The 20,721-nt window shown below is 49.9% G+C and overlaps 1 protein-coding gene, 1 long non-coding RNA gene and 1 pseudogene across 5 annotated transcripts; 2 read left to right on the top strand and 1 right to left on the bottom strand.

Annotated features, from left to right (window-relative positions):
* Nucleotides 1-16,475, top strand: part of LOC127925176 (multiple epidermal growth factor-like domains protein 11) — a 77,225-nt pseudogene extending 60,750 nt beyond the window's left edge.
* Nucleotides 4,922-6,297, top strand: LOC127925178 (uncharacterized). The gene is made up of 3 exons (XR_008120022.1): nucleotides 4,922-5,016; nucleotides 5,105-5,362; nucleotides 5,713-6,297. It is a non-coding gene; the product is annotated as an uncharacterized LOC127925178 (long non-coding RNA).
* On the bottom strand, nucleotides 6,697-10,693 carry LOC127925177 (uncharacterized). Of its 4 annotated transcripts, XM_052510018.1 has the most exons (5): nucleotides 10,561-10,693; nucleotides 10,208-10,285; nucleotides 9,545-9,661; nucleotides 7,434-8,213; nucleotides 6,697-7,158 (listed from the first exon to the last, which is right to left on the bottom strand). In XM_052510018.1, the coding sequence occupies exons 3-5, from the start codon at nucleotides 9,570-9,572 to the stop codon at nucleotides 7,043-7,045; spliced, it is 924 nt and encodes a 307-aa protein (XP_052365978.1). In that variant the 5' UTR covers nucleotides 9,573-9,661; nucleotides 10,208-10,285; nucleotides 10,561-10,693; the 3' UTR covers nucleotides 6,697-7,042. The 4 variants fall into 4 exon arrangements, 1 of the variants encoding a protein (XP_052365978.1); XR_008120019.1 differs by lacking the exons at nucleotides 7,434-8,213; nucleotides 10,208-10,285; nucleotides 10,561-10,693 and adding an exon at nucleotides 8,487-8,603 and having other exon boundaries at nucleotides 8,878-9,882; XR_008120020.1 differs by lacking the exons at nucleotides 6,697-7,158; nucleotides 10,208-10,285 and having other exon boundaries at nucleotides 7,405-8,486; nucleotides 8,565-9,622.
* Nucleotides 16,476-20,721: the final 4,246 nt, after the last annotated feature.

Raw genomic sequence — 20,721 nt, 5'->3', positions numbered from 1 at the left:
TGTGTTCAAAACATTAGGAACACGTGGTGACTGTATAGATGGGCATATACACTGACTGTTCAAAACATTAGGAACACCTGGTGTATAGGGATACACTGACTGTTCAAAACATTAGGAACACCATCTCTGTAGGTGTCTGATGTAGTGTAGACAGACTCTTAATCTGTCCCTTTAAAGATCTCTGTGAGGTGTGTACCGTGTAGACAGACTCTTAATCTGTCCCTTTAACATCTCTGTGTGTGTGTACCGTAAAGTAGACAGGCTGTGGTAATCTGTCCCTTTAACATCTCTGTAGGTGTGTACCGTGTAGACAGGCTCTTAATCTGTCCCTTTAACATCTCTGTAGGTGTGTACCGTGTAGACAGGCTCTTAATCTGTCCCTTTAACATCTCTGTAGGTGTGTACCGTGTAGACAGACGCTAGGAGCTCCTACCATGAACAGTACCACAGAGGTAGAGTATGAGACTCCACTATGTCCTTATGAAGAAGACCATCTCATATAACAGAGTGGTTGGTCTGTGTTTCCCAAAGACTTTCCTGCACTGTAGTGTGGGAGTGGCTGCATGTGTGCTGTGTGTGTGATTTGTGTCAGAGTATGTGAGTGGATGAGTGCGGAGCGAGGAGCGGAGGGTGCCCAATTTGACTGGAGCGAGGAGCGGAGATGGTGCCCAAACTAAAGAAGTGAGTGGGTGATGCGCAGAGCGAGGAGTGTGGTGATGGGTGCCCAACTAAAGACTGGAGCGGAGTGTGGTGATGGTGCCCAATTTGACTGGAGGAGTGTGGTGATGTAGTGCCCAATTTGACTGGAGCGGGAGTGTGGTGATGGAGGGTGCCCAAAGAAGTGAGACTGGGTGAGCGAGGAGGGAGTGGAGGGTGCCCAACTAAAGACTGGAGCGAGTGATGCGGAGGGTGTGTCCCAACTAAAGAAGAGGGGAGTGTGGTGACTGGAGCGAGGAGGAGTGTGGTGATGCCCAATTTGACTGGAGCGTGTGGTGATGGAGGGTGCCCAAAAGAAGGGAGTGTGGTGACTGGAGCTAAAGAGGGGAGTGTGGTGATGTAGTGCCCAATTTCACTGGAGCGAGGAGAGTGGAGGGTGCCCAGTGTCACTGGAGCGAGGAGCGGAGGGTGCCCAACTTCACTGGAGCGCAGAGCGTGGTGATGTAGTGGAAAGGTGTGGTGATGTAGTGTCCCAATGTAGTGTTTGACTGGAGCGAGGAGCGGAGGATGTGTGTCCACAACTAAAGACTGGAGCGTGTGGTGAGGAGGGAGTGGAGATGGTGCCCAATTTGGGAGTGTGGTGAAGTGGAGCGCAGAGTGAGGAGCGGAGGGTGCCCAATGTCACTTAAAGACTGTGGTGATGAGCTAAGGAGAGAGGAGGGATGCCCACAACTAAAGAAGAGGAGTGTGGTGATGTAGTGGAGCTAAAGCGGAGTGTGGTGATGTACTGTCCACAACTAAAGCAAGAGAGGGAGTGTGGTGATGTAGTGTCCACAACTAAAGAAGTGAGGGAGTGTGGTGATGTAGTGTCCACAACTAAAGAAGAGAGGGAGTGTGGTGATGTAGTGTCCACAACTAAAGAAGAGAGGGAGTGTGGTGATGTAGTGTCCACAACTAAAGAAGAGAGGGAGTGTGGTGATGTAGTGTCCACAACTAAAGAAGAGAGGGAGTGTGGTGATGTAGTGTCCACAACTAAAGATGTAGAGAAGGAGTGTGTGGTGATGTAGTGTCCACAACTAAAGAAGAGAGGGAGTGTGGTGATGTAGTGTCCACAACTAAAGAAGAGAGGGAGTGTGGTGATGTAGTGTCCACAACTAAAGACGAGAAGGAGTGTGGTGATGTAGTGTCCACAACTAAAGAAGAGAGGGAGTGTGGTGATGTAGTGTCCACAACTAAAGAAGAGAGGAGTGTGGTGATGTAGTGTCCACAACTAAAGAAGAGAGGGAGTGTGGTGATGTAGTGTCCACAACTAAAGAAGAGAGGGAGTGTGGTGATGTAGTGTCCACAACTAAAGAAGAGAGGGAGTGTGGTGATGTAGTGTCCACAACTAAAGAAGAGAGGTGGTGATGGTGATAAAGTAGTGTCCACAACTAAAGAAGAGGAGTGTGGTGATGTAGTGTCCACAACTAAAGAAGAGAGGGAGTGTGGTGATGTAGTGTCCACAACTAAAGAAGAGAGGGAGTGTGGTGATGTAGTGTCCACAACTAAAGAAGTGAGGGAGTGTGGTGATGTAGTGTCCACAACTAAAGAAGAGAGGGAGTGTGGTGATGTAGTGTCCACAACTAAAGAAGAGAGGGAGTGTGGTGATGTAGTGTCCACAACTAAAGAAGAGAGGGAGTGTGGTGATGTAGTGTCCACAACTAAAGAAGAGAGGGAGTGTGGTGATGTAGTGTCCACAACTAAAGAAGAGAAAGGAGTGTGGTGATGTAGTGTCCACAACTAAAGAAGTGTGGTGATGTAGTGTCCACAACTAAAGAAGAGAGGAGTGGGTGATGTAGTGTCCACAACTAAAGAAGAGAGGGAGTGTGGTGATGTAGTGTCCACAAAGAAAGAATGAGTGTCACAACTAAAGAAGGAGTGTGGTGATGTAGTGTCCACAACTAAAGAAGAGAGGAGTGTGTGATGATGTAGTGTCCACAACTAAAGAAGAGAGGGAGTGTGGTGATGTAGTGTCCACAACTAAAGAAGAGGGGAGTGTGGTGATGTAGTGTCCACAACTAAAGAAGAGAGGGAGTGTGGTGATGTAGTGTCCACAACTAAAGAAGAGAGGGAGTGTGGTGATGTAGTGTCCACAACTAAAGAAGAGAGGGAGTGTGGTGATGTAGTGTCCACAACTAAAGAAGAGGGAGTGTGGTGATGTAGTGTCCACAACTAAAGAAGAGGGAGTGTGGTGATGTAGTGTCCATGTAAAGAAGTGGGGAGTGGTGATGTAGTGTCCACAACTAAAGAAGAGAGGGAGTGTGGTGATGTAGTGTCCACAACTAAAGAAGAGAGGGAGTGTGGTGATGTAGTGTCCACAACTAAAGAAGAGAGGGAGTGTGGTGATGTAGTGTCCACAACTAAAGAAGAGAGGGAGTGTGGTGATGTAGTGTCCACAACTAAAGAAGAGAGGGAGTGTGGTGATGTAGTGTCCACAACTAAAGAAGAGGGAGTGTGGTGATGTAGTGTCCACAACTAAAGAAGTGGGGAGTGTGGTGATGTAGTGTCCACAACTAAAGAAGAGTGTGGTGATGTGTGTCCACAACTAAAGTGTGTAGTGTGATGTAGTGTCCACAACTAAAGAAGTGGGGAGTGTGGTGATGTAGTGTCCACAACTAAAGAAGAGGGGAGTGGTGATGTAGTGTCCACAACTAAAGAAGAGAGGAGTGTGGTGATGTAGTGTCCACAACTAAAGAAGAGGGAGTGTGGTGATGTAGTGTCCACAACTAAAGAAGAGAGGGAGTGTGGTGATGTAGTGTCCACAACTAAAGAAGAGAGGGAGTGTGGTGATGTAGTGTCCACAACTAAAGAAGAGAGGGAGTGTGGTGATGTAGTGTCCACAACTAAAGAAGAGAGGGAGTGTGGTGATGTAGTGTCCACAACTAAAGAAGTGTGATGTAGTGTCACAACTAAAGAAGAGAGGGAGTGTGGTGATGTAGTGTCCACAACTAAAGAAGAGAGGGAGTGGTGATGTAGTGTCCACAACTAAAGAAGAGAGGGAGTGTGGTGATGTAGTGTCCACAACTAAAGAAGTGAGGGAGTGTGGTGATGTAGTGTCCACAACTAAAGAAGTGAGGGAGTGTGGTGATGTAGTGTCCACAACTAAAGAAGAGGGGAGTGTGGTGATGTAGTGTCCACAACTAAAGAAGAGAGGGAGTGTGGTGATGTAGTGTCCACAACTAAAGAAGAGAGGGAGTGTGGTGATGTAGTGTCCACAACTAAAGAAGAGAGGGAGTGTGGTGATGTAGAAAATATCAGAAACTTTGAACATCCCATGGAGCACCATTAAATGCATTATTAAAAAAATGGAAAGAATATGGCACCACAACAAACCTGCCAAGAGAGGGCCGCCCACCAAAACTCACGGACCACACAAGGAGGGCATTAATCAGAGAGGCAACAAAGAGACCAACGATAACCCTGAAGGAGCTGCAAAGCTCCACAGAGGAGATTGAAGTATCTGACCATAGGACCACTTTAAGCCATACACCCCACAGAGCTGGGCTTTACAGAAGGGTGGCCAGAAAAAAGCCATTGCTTAAAGAAAAAAATAAGCAAACACGTTTGGTGTTCGCCAAAAGGCATGTGAGAGACTCCCAAAACATATGGAAGAAGGTACTCTGGTCAGATGAGACTAAAATTGAGCTTTTTGGCCATCAAGGAAAACGCTATGTTTGGCGCAAACCCAACACCTCTCATCACCCCGAGAACACTATCCCCACAGTGAAGCATGGTGGTGGCAGCATCATGCTGTGAGGATGTTTTTCATTGGCAGGGACTGGGAAACAAGACTGACTGATGACGCTAAATACAGGGACATTCTTGAGGGAAACCTGTTTCAGTCTTCCAGAGATTTGAGACTGGGACGGAGGTTCACCTTCCAGCAGGACAATGACCCTAAGCATATTGCTAAAGCAACACTCGAGTGGTTTAAGGGAAACATTTAAATGTCTGGGAATGGCCTAGTCAAAACCCAGACCTCAATCCAATTGAGAATCTGTTGTATGACTTAAAGATTGCTGTGCACCAGCGGAACCAATCCAACTTGAAGGAGCTGGAGCAGTTTTGCCTTGAAGATTGGGCAAAAATCCCAGTGGCTAGATGTGCCAAACTTATAAAGACCTACCCCAAGAGACTTGCAGCTGTAATCACAACAATAGATGGGTGTTGGTTAAATGGTAGGTTCAGGTAGTCACAACAATAGATGGGTGTTGGTTAAATGGTAGGTTCCGGTAGTCACAACAATAGATGGGTGATGGTTAAATGGTAGGTCCAGGAAGTCACAACAATAGATGGGTGATGGTTAAATGGTAGGTCCAGGTAGTCACAACAATAGATGGGTGTTGGTTAAATGGTAGGTTCAGGTAGTCACAAAAATAGATGGGTGTTGGTTAAATGGTAGGTCCAGGAAGTCACAACAATAGATGGGTGTTGGTTAAATGGTAGGTCCCGGTAGTCACAACAATAGATGGGTGATGGTTAAATGGTAGGTTCCGGTAGTCACAACAATAGATGGGTGATGGTTAAATGGTAGGTCCAGGAAGTCACAACAATAGATGGATGTTGGTTAAATGGTAGGTCCCGGGAGTCACAACAATAGATGGGTGATGGTTAAATGGTAGGTCCCGGTAGTCACAACAATAGATGGGTGTTGGTTAAATGGTAGGTCCCGGTAGTCACAACAATAGATGGGTGTTGGTTAAATGGTAGGTCCCGGTAGTCACAACAATAGATGGGTGATGGTTAAATGGTAGGTCCAGGAAGTCACAACAATAGATGGGTGATGGTTAAATGGTAGGTCCCGGTAGTCACAACAATAGATGGGTGTTGGTTAAATGGTAGGTCCAGGCAGTCACAACAATAGATGGGTGTTGGTTAAATGGTAGGTCCAGGAAGTCACAACAATAGATGGGTGATGGTTAAATGGTGGGTCGGTAGTCACAACAATAGATGGGTGTTGGTTAAATGGTAGGTCCCGGTAGTCACAACAATAGATGGGTGTTGGTTAAATGGTAGGTCCAGGAAGTCACAACAATAGATGGATGTTGGTTAAATGGTAGGTCCCGGTAGTCACAACAATAGATGGGTGATGGTTAAATGGTGATTTTAAGAATGGAGGGTAGCAAGGCGGCTAGTTGTTTTCTTCTTCCTGTGAGCGAGGTTTTTAGCAGAGCGGTTGGAAAGGACGTGGAGCGCCGGAGCGTTGCACCGCAATGAGCGGGATTTCAGACCCCTCAACACCGCTCTGTAAGCAATGAGCGGGATTTCAGACCACTCAACACCGCTCTGTAAGCAATGAGCGGGATTTCAGACCACTCAACACCGCTCTGTAAGCAATGAGCGGGATTTCAGACCACTCAACACCGCTCTGTAAGCAATGAGCGGGATTTCAGACCACTCAACACCGCTCTGTAAGCAATGAGCGGGATTTCAGACCACTCAACACCGCTCTGTTAGCAATGAGCGGGATTTCAGACCACTCAACACCGCTCTGTAAGCAATGAGCGGGATTTCAGACCACTCAACACCGCTCTGTAAGCAATGAGCGGGATTTCAGACCACTCAACACCGCTCTGTAAGCAATGAGCGGGATTTCAGACCACTCAACACCGCTCTGTAAGCAATGAGCGGGATTTCAGACTCACTCAACACCGCTCTGTAAGCACAGACCACTCAACACCGCTCTGTAAGCAATGAGCGGGATTTCAGACCACTCAGTCACCGCTCTGTAAGCAATGAGCGGGATTTCAGACCACCAACACCGCTCTGTAAGCAATGAGCGGGATTTCAGACCACTCAACACCGCTCTGTAAGCAATGAGCGGGATTTCAGACCACTCAACACCGCTCTGTAAGCAATGAGCGGGATTTCAGACCACTTTCAGACCACTCACACGCTCTGTAAGCAATGAGCTTTCAGACCACTCAACACCGCTCTGTAAGCAATGAGCGGGATTTCAGACCCTCAACACCGCTCTGTAAGCAATGAGCGGGATTTCAGACCACTCAACACCGCTCTGTAAGCAATGAGCGGGATTTCAGACCACTCAACACCGCTCTGTAAGCAATGAGCGGGATTTCAGACCACTCAACACCGCTCTGTAAGCAATGAGCGGGATTTCAGACCACTCAACACCGCTCTGTAAGCAATGAGCGGGATTTCAGACCACTCAACACCGCTCTGTAAGCAATGAGCGGGATTTCAGACCACTCAACACCGCTCACATACTCTGGTTTGTGTATGAACTGATGTGTATGAACTGATGTGTGTGTTTTGACCTCTGTGTCTCTCTCTCCACAGGGCCTGTGATCTCCTCCTCTGTGTGTGTTCCTTCCTCCTGATGGCCTCACACAGTCCTCTCTGGTCCTCTCCTCCAGTCTCTAACTAACACACTCCTCTCTGGTCCTCTCCTCCAGTCTCTAACTAACACACTCCTCTCTGGTCCTCTCCTCCAGTCTCTACCTAACACCAGTCCTCTCTGGTCCTCTCCTCCAGTCTCTACCTAACACAGTCCTCTCTGGTCCTCTCCTCCAGTCTCTACCTAACACCAGTCCTCTCTGGTCCTCTCCTCCAGTCTCTACCTAACACAGTCCTCTCTGGTCCTCTCCTCCAGTCTCTACCTAACACACTCCTCTCTGGTCCTCTCCTCTAGTCTCTACCTAACACAGTCCTCTCTGGTCCTCTCCTCTAGTCTCTACCTAACACACTCCTCTCTGGTCCTCTCCTCCAGTCTCTACCTAACACACTCCTCTCTGGTCCTCTCCTCCAGTCTCTACCTAACACAGTCCTCTCTGGTCCTCTCCTCCAGTCTCTACCTAACACAGTCCTCTCTGGTCCTCTCCTCCAGTCTCTACCTAACACAGTCCTCTCTGGTCCTCTCCTCCAGTCTCTAACTAACACAGTCCTCTCTGGTCCTCTCCTCCAGTCTCTACCTAACACACTCCTCTCTGGTCCTCTCCTCCAGTCTCTAACTAACACACTCCTCTCTGGTCCTCTCCTCCAGTCTCTAACTAACACAGTCCTCTCTGGTCCTCTCCTCCAGTCTCTACCTAACACAGTCCTCTCTGGTCCTCTCCTCCAGTCTCTACCTAACACAGTCCTCTCTGGTCCTCTCCTCCAGTCTCTACCTAACACAGTCCTCTCTGGTCCTCTCCTCCAGTCTCTACCTAACACAGTCCTCTCTGGTCCTCTCCTCCAGTCTCTAACTAACACAGTCCTCTCTGGTCCTCTCCTCCAGTCTCTACCTAACACAGTCCTCTCTGGTCCTCTCCTCCAGTCTCTACCTAACACAGTCCTCTCTGGTCCTCTCCTCCAGTCTCTACCTAACACACTCCTCTCTGGTCCTCTCCTCCAGTCTCTACCTAACACACTCCTCTCTGGTCCTCTCCTCCAGTCTCTACCTAACACACTCCTCTCTGGTCCTCTCCTCCAGTCTCTACCTAACACACTCCTCTCTGGTCCTCTCCTCCAGTCTCTACCTAACACACTCCTCTCTGGTCCTCTCCTCCAGTCTCTAACTAACACACTCCTCTCTGGTCCTCTCCTCCAGTCTCTACCTAACACACTCCTCTCTGGTCCTCTCCTCCAGTCTCTACCTAACACACTCCTCTCTGGTCCTCTCCTCCAGTCTCTACCTAACACAGTCCTCTCTGGTCCTCTCCTCCAGTCTCTACCTAACACAGTCCTCTCTGGTCCTCTCCTCCAGTCTCTACCTAACACAGTCCTCTCTGGTCCTCTCCTCCAGTCTCTAACTAACACAGTCCTCTCTGGTCCTCTCCTCCAGTCTCTACCTAACACAGTCCTCTCTGGTCCTCTCCTCCAGTCTCTACCTAACACAGTCCTCTCTGGTCCTCTCCTCCAGTCTCTACCTAACACACTCCTCTCTGGTCCTCTCCTCCAGTCTCTACCTAACACAGTCCTCTCTGGTCCTCTCCTCCAGTCTCTACCTAACACAGTCCTCTCTGGTCCTCTCCTCCAGTCTCTACCTAACACAGTCCTCTCTGGTCCTCTCCTCCAGTCTCTACCTAACACACTCCTCTCTGGTCCTCTCCTCCAGTCTCTACCTAACACACTCCTCTCTGGTCCTCTCCTCCAGTCTCTACCTAACACCAGTCCTCTCTGGTCCTCTCCTCCAGTCTCTACCTAACACAGTCCTCTCTGGTCCTCTCCTCCAGTCTCTACCTAACACACTCCTCTCTGGTCCTCTCCTCCAGTCTCTACCTAACACCAGTCCTCTCTGGTCCTCTCCTCCAGTCTCTACCTAACACACTCCTCTCTGGTCCTCTCCTCCAGTCTCTACCTAACACAGTCCTCTCTGGTCCTCTCCTCCAGTCTCTACCTAACACACTCCTCTCTGGTCCTCTCCTCCAGTCTCTACCTAACACCAGTCCTCTCTGGTCCTCTCCTCCAGTCTCTACCTAACACAGTCCTCTCTGGTCCTCTCCTCCAGTCTCTACCTAACACAGTCCTCTCTGGTCCTCTCCTCCAGTCTCTACCTAACACCAGTCCTCTCTGGTCCTCTCCTCCAGTCTCTACCTAACACCAGTCCTCTCTGGTCCTCTCCTCCAGTCTCTACCTAACACAGTCCTCTCTGGTCCTCTCCTCCAGTCTCTACCTAACACAGTCCTCTCTGGTCCTCTCCTCCAGTCTCTACCTAACACACTCCTCTCTGGTCCTCTCCTCCAGTCTCTACCTAACACACTCCTCTCTGGTCCTCTCCTCCAGTCTCTACCTAACACAGTCCTCTCTGGTCCTCTCCTCCAGTCTCTACCTAACACACTCCTCTCTGGTCCTCTCCTCCAGTCTCTACCTAACACACTCCTCTCTGGTCCTCTCCTCCAGTCTCTACCTAACACACTCCTCTCTGGTCCTCTCATCTAGTCTCTACCTAACACAGTCCTCTCTGGTCCTCTCCTCCAGTCTCTACCTAACACACTCCTCTCTGGTCCTCTCCTCCAGTCTCTACCTAACACACTCCTCTCTGGTCCTCTCCTCCAGTCTCTACCTAACACACTCCTCTCTGGTCCTCTCCTCCAGTCTCTACCTAACACAGTCCTCTCTGGTCCTCTCCTCCAGTCTCTAACTAACACAGTCCTCTCTGGTCCTCTCCTCCAGTCTCTACCTAACACAGTCCTCTCTGGTCCTCTCCTCCAGTCTCTACCTAACACAGTCCTCTCTGGTCCTCTCCTCCAGTCTCTAACTAACACGGTCCTCTCTGGTCCTCTCCTCCAGTCTCTAACTAACACACTCCTCTCTGGTCCTCTCCTCCAGTCTCTAACTAACACAGTCCTCTCTGGTCCTCTCCTCCAGTCTCTACCTAACACAGTCCTCTCTGGTCCTCTCCTCCAGTCTCTAACTAACACACTCCTCTCTGGTCCTCTCCTCCAGTCTCTAACTAACACAGTCCTCTCTGGTCCTCTCCTCCAGTCTCTAACTAACACAGTCCTCTCTGGTCCTCTCCTCCAGTCTCTACCTAACACAGTCCTCTCTGGTCCTCTCCTCCAGTCTCTACCTAACACACTCCTCTCTGGTCCTCTCCTCCAGTCTCTAACTAACACACTCCTCTCTGGTCCTCTCCTCCAGTCTCTACCTAACACAGTCCTCTCTGGTCCTCTCTCCAGTCTCTAACTAACACAGTCCTCTCTGGTCCTCTCCTCCAGTCTCTACCTAACACAGTCCTCTCTGGTCCTCTCCTCCAGTCTCTACCTAACACAGTCCTCTCTGGTCCTCTCCTCCAGTCTCTACCTAACACAGTCCTCTCTGGTCCTCTCCTCCAGTCTCTAACTAACACAGTCCTCTCTGGTCCTCTCCTCCAGTCTCTACCTAACACAGTCCTCTCTGGTCCTCTCCTCCCTCAGTCTCTACCTAACACTCTCCTCTCTGGTCCTCTCCTCCAGTCTCTACCTAACACAGTCCTCTCTGGTCCTCTCCTCCAGTCTCTACCTAACACAGTCCTCTCTGGTCCTCTCCTCCAGTCTCTACCTAACACAGTCCTCTCTGGTCCTCTCCTCCAGTCTCTACCTAACACACTCCTCTCTGGTCCTCTCCTCCAGTGTCTACCTAACACAGTCCTCTCTGGTCCTCTCCTCCAGTCTCTACCTAACACAGTCCTTCTCTGGTCCTCTCCTCCAGTCTCTACCTAACACAGTCCTCTCTGGTCCTCTCCTCCAGTCTCTACCTAACACAGTCCTCTCTGGTCCTCTCCTCCAGTCTCTAACTAACACAACACCCCATAAACAAACTCACTACTTTTGTGTAAATGCCTGTGATATGATAATAGTGTGAATGTTGTGTGTCCTGTGTGATTTACCCTGTACTCTGTTTTAATTGTTTATCTACAGGTTGTCAGTGGATACGAGTTTCACTTGTCTTACCTCCTGGGGTAGAATTATAATCTCATGTTGTATTCGTCTCCCAATGTCGATATGACGAATGCATTGAAAGGCCCGACAATGTCATCGCTGATATCAGAATCATTCGCTAACAGATACCTTCACCTTGGTAAAAAAAAGTGTTCCTGTCTTCCTGCTTCTCAGTGTGTTATTTGTCTTTGTCAGACTACATGAAGGGTTCCCTGTCCAGCACCTGCTCTCTGAACAGTGAGAACCCCTACGCCACCATCAATGACCCACAGGCCGTGGTCTGTAAACACACAGAGAGCAGCTATGTAGAGATGAAGAGTCCTGTCCACCACGACATGTCCTACTGCCCCTCTGCTATAGTCACTACCACCGCCACACACACCGTCAGCAAGAACGTCTATGATGTGGGTGAGTTATAGATATATAGATGTCCTACTGGGTGAGTTATAGATATATAGTTATGTAGATGTCCTACTGGGTGAGTTATAGATATATAGATGTCCTACTGGGTGAGTTATAGATATATAGTTATGTAGATGTCCTACTGGGTGAGTTATAGATATATAGTTATGTAGATGTCCTACTGGGTGAGTTATAGATATATAGATGTCCTACTGGGTGAGTTATAGATATATAGTTATGTAGATGTCCTACTGGGTGAGTTATAGATATATAGTTATGTAGATGTCCCACTGGGTGAGTTATAGATATATAGTTATGTAGATGTCCCACTGGGTGAGTTATAGATATATAGATGTCCTACTGGGTGAGTTATAGATATATAGATGTCCTACTGGGTGAGTTATAGATATATAGATGTCCTACTGGGTGAGTTATAGATATATAGATGTCCTACTGGGTGAGTTATAGATATATAGATGTCCTACTGTGAGTTATAGATATATAGATGTCCTACTGGGTGAGTTATAGATATATAGATGTCCTACTGGGTGAGTTATAGATATATAGTTATGTAGATGTCCTACTGGGTGAGTTATAGATATATAGTTATGTATGTCCTACTGGGTGAGTTATAGATATATAGTTATGTAGATGTCCTACTGGGTGAGTTATAGATATATAGTTATGTAGATGTCCCACTGGGTGAGTTATAGATATATAGATGTCCCACTGGGTGAGTTATAGATATATAGATGTCCTACTGGGTGAGTTATAGATATATAGATGTCCTACTGGGTGAGTTATAGATATATAGTTATGTAGATGTCCTACTGGGTGAGTTATAGATATATAGTTATGTAGATGTCCTACTGGGTGAGTTATAGATATATAGTTATGTAGATGTCCTACTGGGTGAGTTATAGATATATAGTTATGTAGATGTCCTACTGGGTGAGTTATAGATATATAGTTATGTAGATGTCCTACTGGGTGAGTTATAGATATATAGTTATGTAGATGTCCTACTGGGTGAGTTATAGATATATAGATGTCCTACTGGGTGAGTTATAGATATATAGTTATGTAGATGTCCTACTGGGTGAGTTATAGATATATAGTTATGTAGATGTCCTACTGGGTGAGTTATAGATATATAGTTATGTAGATGTCCTACTGGGTGAGTTATAGATATATAGTTATGTAGATGTCCTACTGGGTGAGTTATAGATATATAGTTATGTAGATGTCCTACTGGGTGAGTTATAGATATATAGTTATGTAGATGTCCTACTGGGTGAGTTATAGATATATAGTTATGTAGATGTCCTACTGGGTGAGTTATAGATATATAGTTATGTAGATGTCCTACTGGGTGAGTTATAGATATATAGTTATGTAGATGTCCTACTGGGTGAGTATAGATATATAGTTAGTAGATGTCCTATGTGGGTGAGTTATAGATATATAGTTATGTAGATGTCCTACTGGGTGAGTTATAGATATATAGATGTCCTACTGCTCCTGCTATAGTCAACACCACCACCACACACACCGTCAGCAAGAACGTCTATGATGTGGGTGAGTTACGGGGGATGTAGGGTCATCGACATCCCCTTAGTTCTGGAGAAGATGAGCTCATGAGGAAGATGTAACTGACTGGGTATCAGTCTGTTGTCTATGTCTGTTGTTTCAGTCTGTTGTTTCAGTCTGTTGTCTCTGTCTGTTGTCTTTGTCTGTTGTCTGTCTGTTCTCTCTCTCTCTCTGTCTGGGGGGGTTATTGTGGAAGGTACTTGTATGAAGTGTTTGAATGATCACTTTGATTAGTCAGAAAAGTTCAAGCCTCTCTTTCTCTCTTCTCCCTCCATCCCCCTATCTCTATCCCTCCATATCCCCCTATCTATATCCCTCCATCCCCCTATCTCTATGTCCTCCATCCCCCTATCTCTATCCCTCCATCCCCCTATCTCTATCCCTCCATCCCCCTATCTCTATCCCTCCATCCCCTATCTATATCCCTCCATCCCCCTATCTATATCCCTCCATCCACTATTTATATCCCCCACCCCATCTATATCCCTCCATCCTTTATCTCTTCATCCTTATCTATATCCTCCATCCCCTATCTCTATCCCTCCATCCCCCTATCTATATCCCTCCATCCCCTATCTATATCCCTCCATCCCCCTATCTATATCCCTCCATCCCCCTGTCTCTATCCTCCATCCCCCTGTCTATCCTCCATCTATCCTCCATCCCCCCCATCTCTATCCTCCATCTCTATCTCTGTCCCTCCATCTCTATCCTCCATCCCCCATCTATATCCCTCCATCCCCCTATCTATATCCCTCCATCCCCCCTATCTTTGTCCCTCCATCCCTATCTCTATCCCTCCATCCCCTATCTCTATCCCTCCATCCCCTATCTATATCCCTCCATCCCCTATCTATATCCTCCATCCCTCTATCTCTATCCCTCCATCCCCCTATCTCTATCCCTCCATCCCCTATCTATATCCCTCCATCCCCTATCTATATCCCTCCATCCCCTATCTCTATCCCTCCATCCCCTATCTCTATCCCTCCATCCCCCTATCTCTATCCCTCCATCCCCTATCTATATCCCCATCCCCTATCTCTATCCCTCCATCCCCTATCTCTATCCCTCCCATCCCCTATCTATATCCCTCCATCCCCCTATCTCTATCCCTCCATCCCCTATCTATATCCCTCCATCCCCCTATCTCTATCCCTCCATCCCCCTATCTATATCCCCCATCCCCTATCTCTATCCTCCATCCCCTATCTCTATCCCTCCATCCCTATCCTATCCATCCCCCCTATCTATATCCCTCCATCCCCCCTATATCCCTCCATCCCCTATCTATATCCCTCCATCCCCCTATCTCTATCCCTCCATCCCCCTATCTCTATCCCTCCATCCCCTATCTCTATCCCTCCATCCCTATCTCTATCCCTCCATCCCCCTATTCTATCCCTCCATCCCCCTATCTCTATCCCTCCATCCCCTATCTATATCCCTCCATCCCCTATCTATATCCCTCCATCCCCCTCTATATCCCTCCATCCCTATCTATATCCCTCCATCCCCTATCTCTATCCCTCCATCCCTATCTCTATCCCTCCATCCCCCTATTATTCTCTATCCCTCCATCCCCCATCTCTATCCCCTTCCATCCCCTATCTCTATCCCTCCATCCCCTATCTCTATCCCTCCATCCCCTATCTATATCCCTCCATCCTATCTATATCCCTCCCATCCCCTATCCTATCCCTCCATCCCCCATTTATATCCCTCCATCCCCTATCTCTATCCCTCCATCCCCCTATTTCTATCCCTCCATCCCCTATTTCTATCCCTCCATCTATCTCTATCCCTCCATCCCCTATCTCTATCCCTCCATCCCCCTATCTCTATCCCTCCCATCCCCCTATCTCTATCCCTCCATCCCCCTATCTCTATCCCTCCATCCCCCTATCTCTATCTCTCCATCCCCCTATCTATATCCCTCCACCCCTATCTATATCCCCCATCCCTATCCCCCTTCCATCCCCTATCTCTATCCCTCCATCCCCTATCTCTATCCCTCCATCCCCCTATCTCTATCCCTCCATCCCCCTATCTATATCCCTCCATCCCCTATCTATATCCCTCCATCTCTATCCCTCCATCCCCTATCTCTATCCCTCCATCCCCTATTTCTATCCCTCCATCCCCCTATCTCTATCCCTCCATCCCCCTATCTCTATCCCTCCATCCTGTATCTCTATCCCTCCATCCCCCTATCTCTATCCCTCCATCCCCTATCTATATCCTCCCCCCCTAATCTACATCCCTCCATCCCCCTCTGCCCCTCCAGACCCCAGAGCTACAGCCCTCCACACAGCCAGGACCACCCCCAGATCTCATCCCTCCACCCCTATCTCTATCCCTCCAGCTCCCCTATCTCCATCCCCCAGGGCCGCGACCCCTATGACTTATCCGTCCACGGCCTATCTCCATCCCCCTATCTATAAAGACTCCATCCCCTATCTAGATCCCTTCATCCCCATCAATCTCTGGTCTCCATCCCTATACCTATCCGTCCATCCCCTATCTCTATCTTTCCTCCATCCCCCTGGACACACTCTGTATACCACCAGAACCCTCACTGCTGTGTGGACTCACTGCCGTGTGGACTCACTGCTGTGTGGACTCACTACCGTGTGGACTCACTGCTGTGTGGACTCACTACCGTGTGACTCACTGCTGTGTGGACTCACTATCCCTCATCTGCTGCTGTGTGGACTGACTCCCGTGTGGACTCACTGCTGTGTGGACTCACCCCGTGTCTCACTATCCCCATCCTCACTCTCTGGACTCACTGCTGTGTGGACTCACTGCTGTGTGGACTCACTATCCACTGCCCCTGTGGACTCTACTACCGTGTGGACTCACTGCTGTGTGGACTCATCCCGTGTGGACTCACTGCTGTGGACTCACTACCGTGATCTCACTCCACTACCGTGTGGACTCTATCCTCCATCCCCTATCTCTATCCCTCCATCCACTCTGTGTGGACATCCCTACCGTATCTCTATCCCTCCATCCCCCTATCTCCTCTCATCCCCTCACTGCTGTATCCCTCCACTGCTCCCTGCTGTGTGACTCTATGACTCCACTGCTGTGTCTATCACTCCGTGTGGACTCACTCTGTGTGGACTCATCTGCTATTTGGATCCCTCCATCACTCACCCCCGTGTAGAACTCACTGCTGAGTGTTCTCCAGGGCTGTAACTGTGTGGTGGTTCCCACGTACCCTCAGAACCCGTACGACCTCCCCAGTGAATGCTCACATCCCCAGCCACTCACTACCGTGTGCCACTGCTGAGACACAGCCAGAGCAACAGCCCTACACACAGCCAGGACCACAGCCACCAGAGCCACTCCCACCGTTGCCCGGCAGCCCTACCAGCTCCCTGCTGTGTGGACCACTCCCGTGTGGACGCAGGGCTGTGACCTCACTACCTATGACTTACCGTTGTGGGCACGGTCTGCTCCACCTGGGGTGCGGATAAAGACTGTAATGTGACTATAGAGACAAACTACCAGTGCAACATCACTGTTGGTGGACACACTAGATGATATACCAACAGACTCACTCACTGTGTGGACTCACTGCTGTGTGGACTCACTGCTGTGTGGACTCACTACCGTGTGGACTCACTGCTGTGTGACTCACTACCGTGTGGACTCACTGCTGTGTGGACTCACTACCGTGTGGACTCACTGCCGTGTGGACTCACTGCTGTGTGGACTCACTACCGTGTGGACTCACTGCTGTGTGGACTCACTACCGTGTGGACTCACTGCCTCACTGCTGTGTGACTCACTGCTGTGTGGACTCACTGCTGTGTGGACTCACTACCGTGTGGACTCACTGCCGTGTGGACTCACTGCTGTGTGGACTCACTACCGTGTGGACTCACTGCTGTGTGGACTCACTACCGTGTGGACTCACTGCTGTGTGGACTCACTGCTGTGTGGACTCACTGCTGTGTGGACTCACTACCGTGTGGACTCACTGCTGTGTGGACTCACTGCCGTGTGGACTCACTGCTGTGTGGACTCACTGCTGTGTGGACTCACTGCTGTGTGGACTCACTGCTGTGTGGACTCACTACCGTGTGGACTCACTGCTGTGTGGACTCACTACCGTGTGGACTCACTGCCGTGTGGACTCACTACCGTGTGGACTCACTACCGTGTGGACTCACTGCTGTGTGGACTCACTGCTGTGTGGACTCACTGCTGTGTGGACTCACTGCTGTGTGGACTCACTACCGTGTGGACTCACTGCTGTGTGGACTCACTGCTGTGTGGACTCACTGCTGTGTGGACTCACTACCGTGTGGACTCACTGCTGTGTGGACTCACTGCCGTGTGGACTCACTGCTGTGTGGACTCACTGCTGTGTGGACTCACTGCTGTGTGGACTCACTACCGTGTGGACTCACTGCTGTGTGGACTCACTACCGTGTGGACTCACTGCCGTGTGGACTCACTGCTGTGTGGACTCACTGCTGTGTGGACTCACTACCGTGTGGACTCACTGCTGTGTGACCGTGTGGACTCACTGCTGTGTGGACTCACTGCTGTGTGGACTCACTACCGTGTGGACTCACTGCTGTGTGGACTCACTACCGTGTGGACTCACTGCTGTGTGGACTCACTGCTGTGTGGACTCACTACTGTGTGGACTCACTGCTGTGTGGACTCACTGCTGTGTGGACTCACTGTGTGGACTCACTGCTGTGTGGACTCACTACCGTGTGACTCACTGCTGTGTGGACTCACTGCTGTGTGGACTCACTGCTGTGTGGACTCACTACCGTGTGGACTCACTGCTGTGTGGACTCACTGCCGTGTGGACTCACTGCTGTGTGGACTCACTACCGTGTGGACTCACTGCTGTGTGGACTCACTACCGTGTGGACTCACTGCTGTGTGGACTCACTACCGTGTGGACTCACTGCTGTGTGACTCACTGCTGTGGACTCACTGCTGTGTGGACTCACTACCACTGTGTGGACTCACTGCTGTGTGGACTCACTACTGTGTGGACTCACTACCGTGTGGACTCACTGCTGTGTGGGACTCACTGCTGTGTGGACTCACTGCTGTGTGGACTCACTGCTGTGTGGACTCACTACCGTGTGGACTCACTGCTGTGTGGACTCACTGCTGTGTGGACTCACTGCTGTGTGGACTCACTACCGTGTGGACTCACTGCTGTGTAAAGACTCACTGACCGTGTGGACTGCTTGTGTGGACTCACTACCGTGTGACTCACTGCTGTGTGGACTCACTACCGTGGACTCACTGCTGTGTGGACTCACTACCGTGTGGGTACTCACTGCTGTGTGGACTCACTGCTGTGTGGACTGCACTGAGGACTCACTACCGTCCTGGACTCACTGCTGTGTGACTCACTACCCTACTCACTACCGTGACTCACTGAAGTGTGGACTCACTACCGTGTGACTCACTGCTGTGTGGACTCACTACCGTGTGACTCACTGCTGTGTGACTCACTGCTGTGTGGACTCACTGACCGTGTGGACTCACTGCTGTGTGGACTCACTACCGTGTGGACTCACCTGGCTGGACTCACTACCGTGTGGACTAACCACCAGTGAACTCACTGCTGTGTGACTCACTAGAGTGTGACTCACTGCTGTGTGGACTCACTACCGTGTGGACTCACTGCTGTGTGAGGACTCACTGCTGTGTGAACTCACTACAGTGTGCCTCACTAGAGTGTGGACTCACTACCGTGTGGACTCACTGCTGTGAGGCTGCTCACTACCGTGCTGTGTGTGGACTCATAACCACCGTGTGGACTCACTGCTGTGTGGACTCACTACCGTGTGGACTCACTGCTGTGTGGACTCACTGCTGTGTGGACTAAAACTGCTGTGTGGACTCACTACCGTGTGACTCACTGTGTGGACCACTGCTGTGTGGACTCACTACCAGTGACTCACTGCTGTGTGACTCACTACCGTGTGGACTCACTGCTGTGTGGACTCACCTGTGTGGACTCACTACCGTGTGGACTCACTGCTGTGTGGACCACTACCGTGTGGACTCACTGCTGTGTGGACTCACTACCGTGTGGACTCACTGCTGTGTGGACTCACTACCGTGTGACTCACTACCTGCTGTGTGCTCACTAGAGGTGTGGACTCACTACCGTGTGAACTCACTCACTGCTGTGTGGACTCACTGCTGTGTGGACTAACTACCAGTGTGACTCACTGCAGTGTGGACTCACTGCTGTGTGGACTCACCTGTGTGGACTCACTGTGTGGACCAGTGTGCCTCACTAGAGGTGACTCACTGCCAGGAACCACTACCAGGTGCCTCACTAGTGGAGGCTCACTGCTGTGTGGACTCACTACCAGTGTGCCTCACTGAGTGAAGACAAACCACTGCTGTGTGACTCACTACCGGCTGCCCACTACCGTGTGACTCACCACTCAGTGACTCACTACCAGGCTGCCTCACTGCTGTGTGGACAAACCACCAGGAACCAACCAGGCTCACTAGAGGGACAAACCACCAGGAACCACCAGGTGCCCACTGAGTGAAGACAAACCACCAGGAACCAACCAGGCTGCCTCACTGATGTGAAGACTCACTCACCAGGAACCACTACCAGGCTGACTCACTGAGGTGGACAAAACCACCAGGAACCACTACCAGGCTGCCCCTGAGTGTGGACTCACTGAGGAACTCACTACCAGGCTCACTTTAGTGTGAAGACAAAACCACTAGTGAACCAACCAGGCTGCCTCACTAGAGTGTGACTCACTGACCAGGAACCAACCAGGTGCCCACTAGAGGAAGACATAAACCACCAGGAACCAACCAGGCTGACTCACTAGAGGAAGACAAAACCACCGTGTGGAACTCAACCAGGCTGGACCACTAGAGTGAGGACTCACTACCAGGAACTCACTACCGGCTGCCTCACTGGAGGAAGACTCACTAACCACTGCCGTGAACTCACTACCAGGCTGGACTCACTGGAGGAGGACTCACTACTGTGGAACTCACTACCAGGCTGCTCACTAGAGGTGGACAAACACTGGTGTGTGGACTCACTACCAGGCTGCTCACTGCTGTGGAGGACAAACTACCGTGTGGAACTCACTGCAGTGTGGACTCACTAGAGGTGGACTCACTACCGTGTGGTAGGAACCAACCAGGCTGCCCCTAGAGGAGGACAAACCCACCAGGAACCACTACCAGGCTGCTCACTGAGGAAGACAAAACCACCAGGAACCACTTCCTACTGCCCCTAGGTGGAGGACAAACCCACCAGGAACCAAACCAGGCTGCCCCTAGAGGAGGACAAACACACATCCTAGGAACCAACCAGGCTGCCCACATCCTAGGAAAGGAAGGAAGGACACACACACACATCCTAGGGAAGGAAGGAAGGACAGACACACGCACACACTATGAAACAGACCAGTGGAGTCATGAACACAAAATATCATGGACCTCAATATAGTCATGTCTGGCTCAGTGATTCTATTCCATGTCTGGATTGGGTGACCAGAGAACCAACCAGGCTGCCCCTAGAGGAGGACAAACCCACCAGGAACCAACCAGGCTGCCCCTAGAGGAAGACAAACCCACCAGGAACCAACCAGGCTGCCCCTAGAGGAAGACAAAACCACCAGGAACCAACCAG

This window comes from Oncorhynchus keta, unplaced genomic scaffold (genome assembly GCF_023373465.1).
Source record: "Oncorhynchus keta strain PuntledgeMale-10-30-2019 unplaced genomic scaffold, Oket_V2 Un_contig_5217_pilon_pilon, whole genome shotgun sequence".
Classification (NCBI taxonomy): Eukaryota; Metazoa; Chordata; class Actinopteri; order Salmoniformes; family Salmonidae; genus Oncorhynchus; species Oncorhynchus keta.
This window is presented reverse-complemented; position numbering and strand designations above follow the sequence as displayed.

Excerpts from the sequence above, each read along its gene's own strand:
- LOC127925177 (XM_052510018.1), bottom strand. The coding sequence starts at position 9,572 with ATGAGAGGACCAGAGAGGAGTGTGTTAG. Across the intron at positions 8,214-9,544 it reads ACCAGAGAGGAGTGTGTTAG|TTAGAGACTGGAGGAGAGGA; the intron begins GTAGAGACTGGA and ends GGAGTGTGTTAG. Across the intron at positions 7,159-7,433 it reads ACCAGAGAGGAGTGTGTTAG|GTAGAGACTGGAGGAGAGGA; the intron begins GTAGAGACTGGA and ends GACTGGTGTTAG.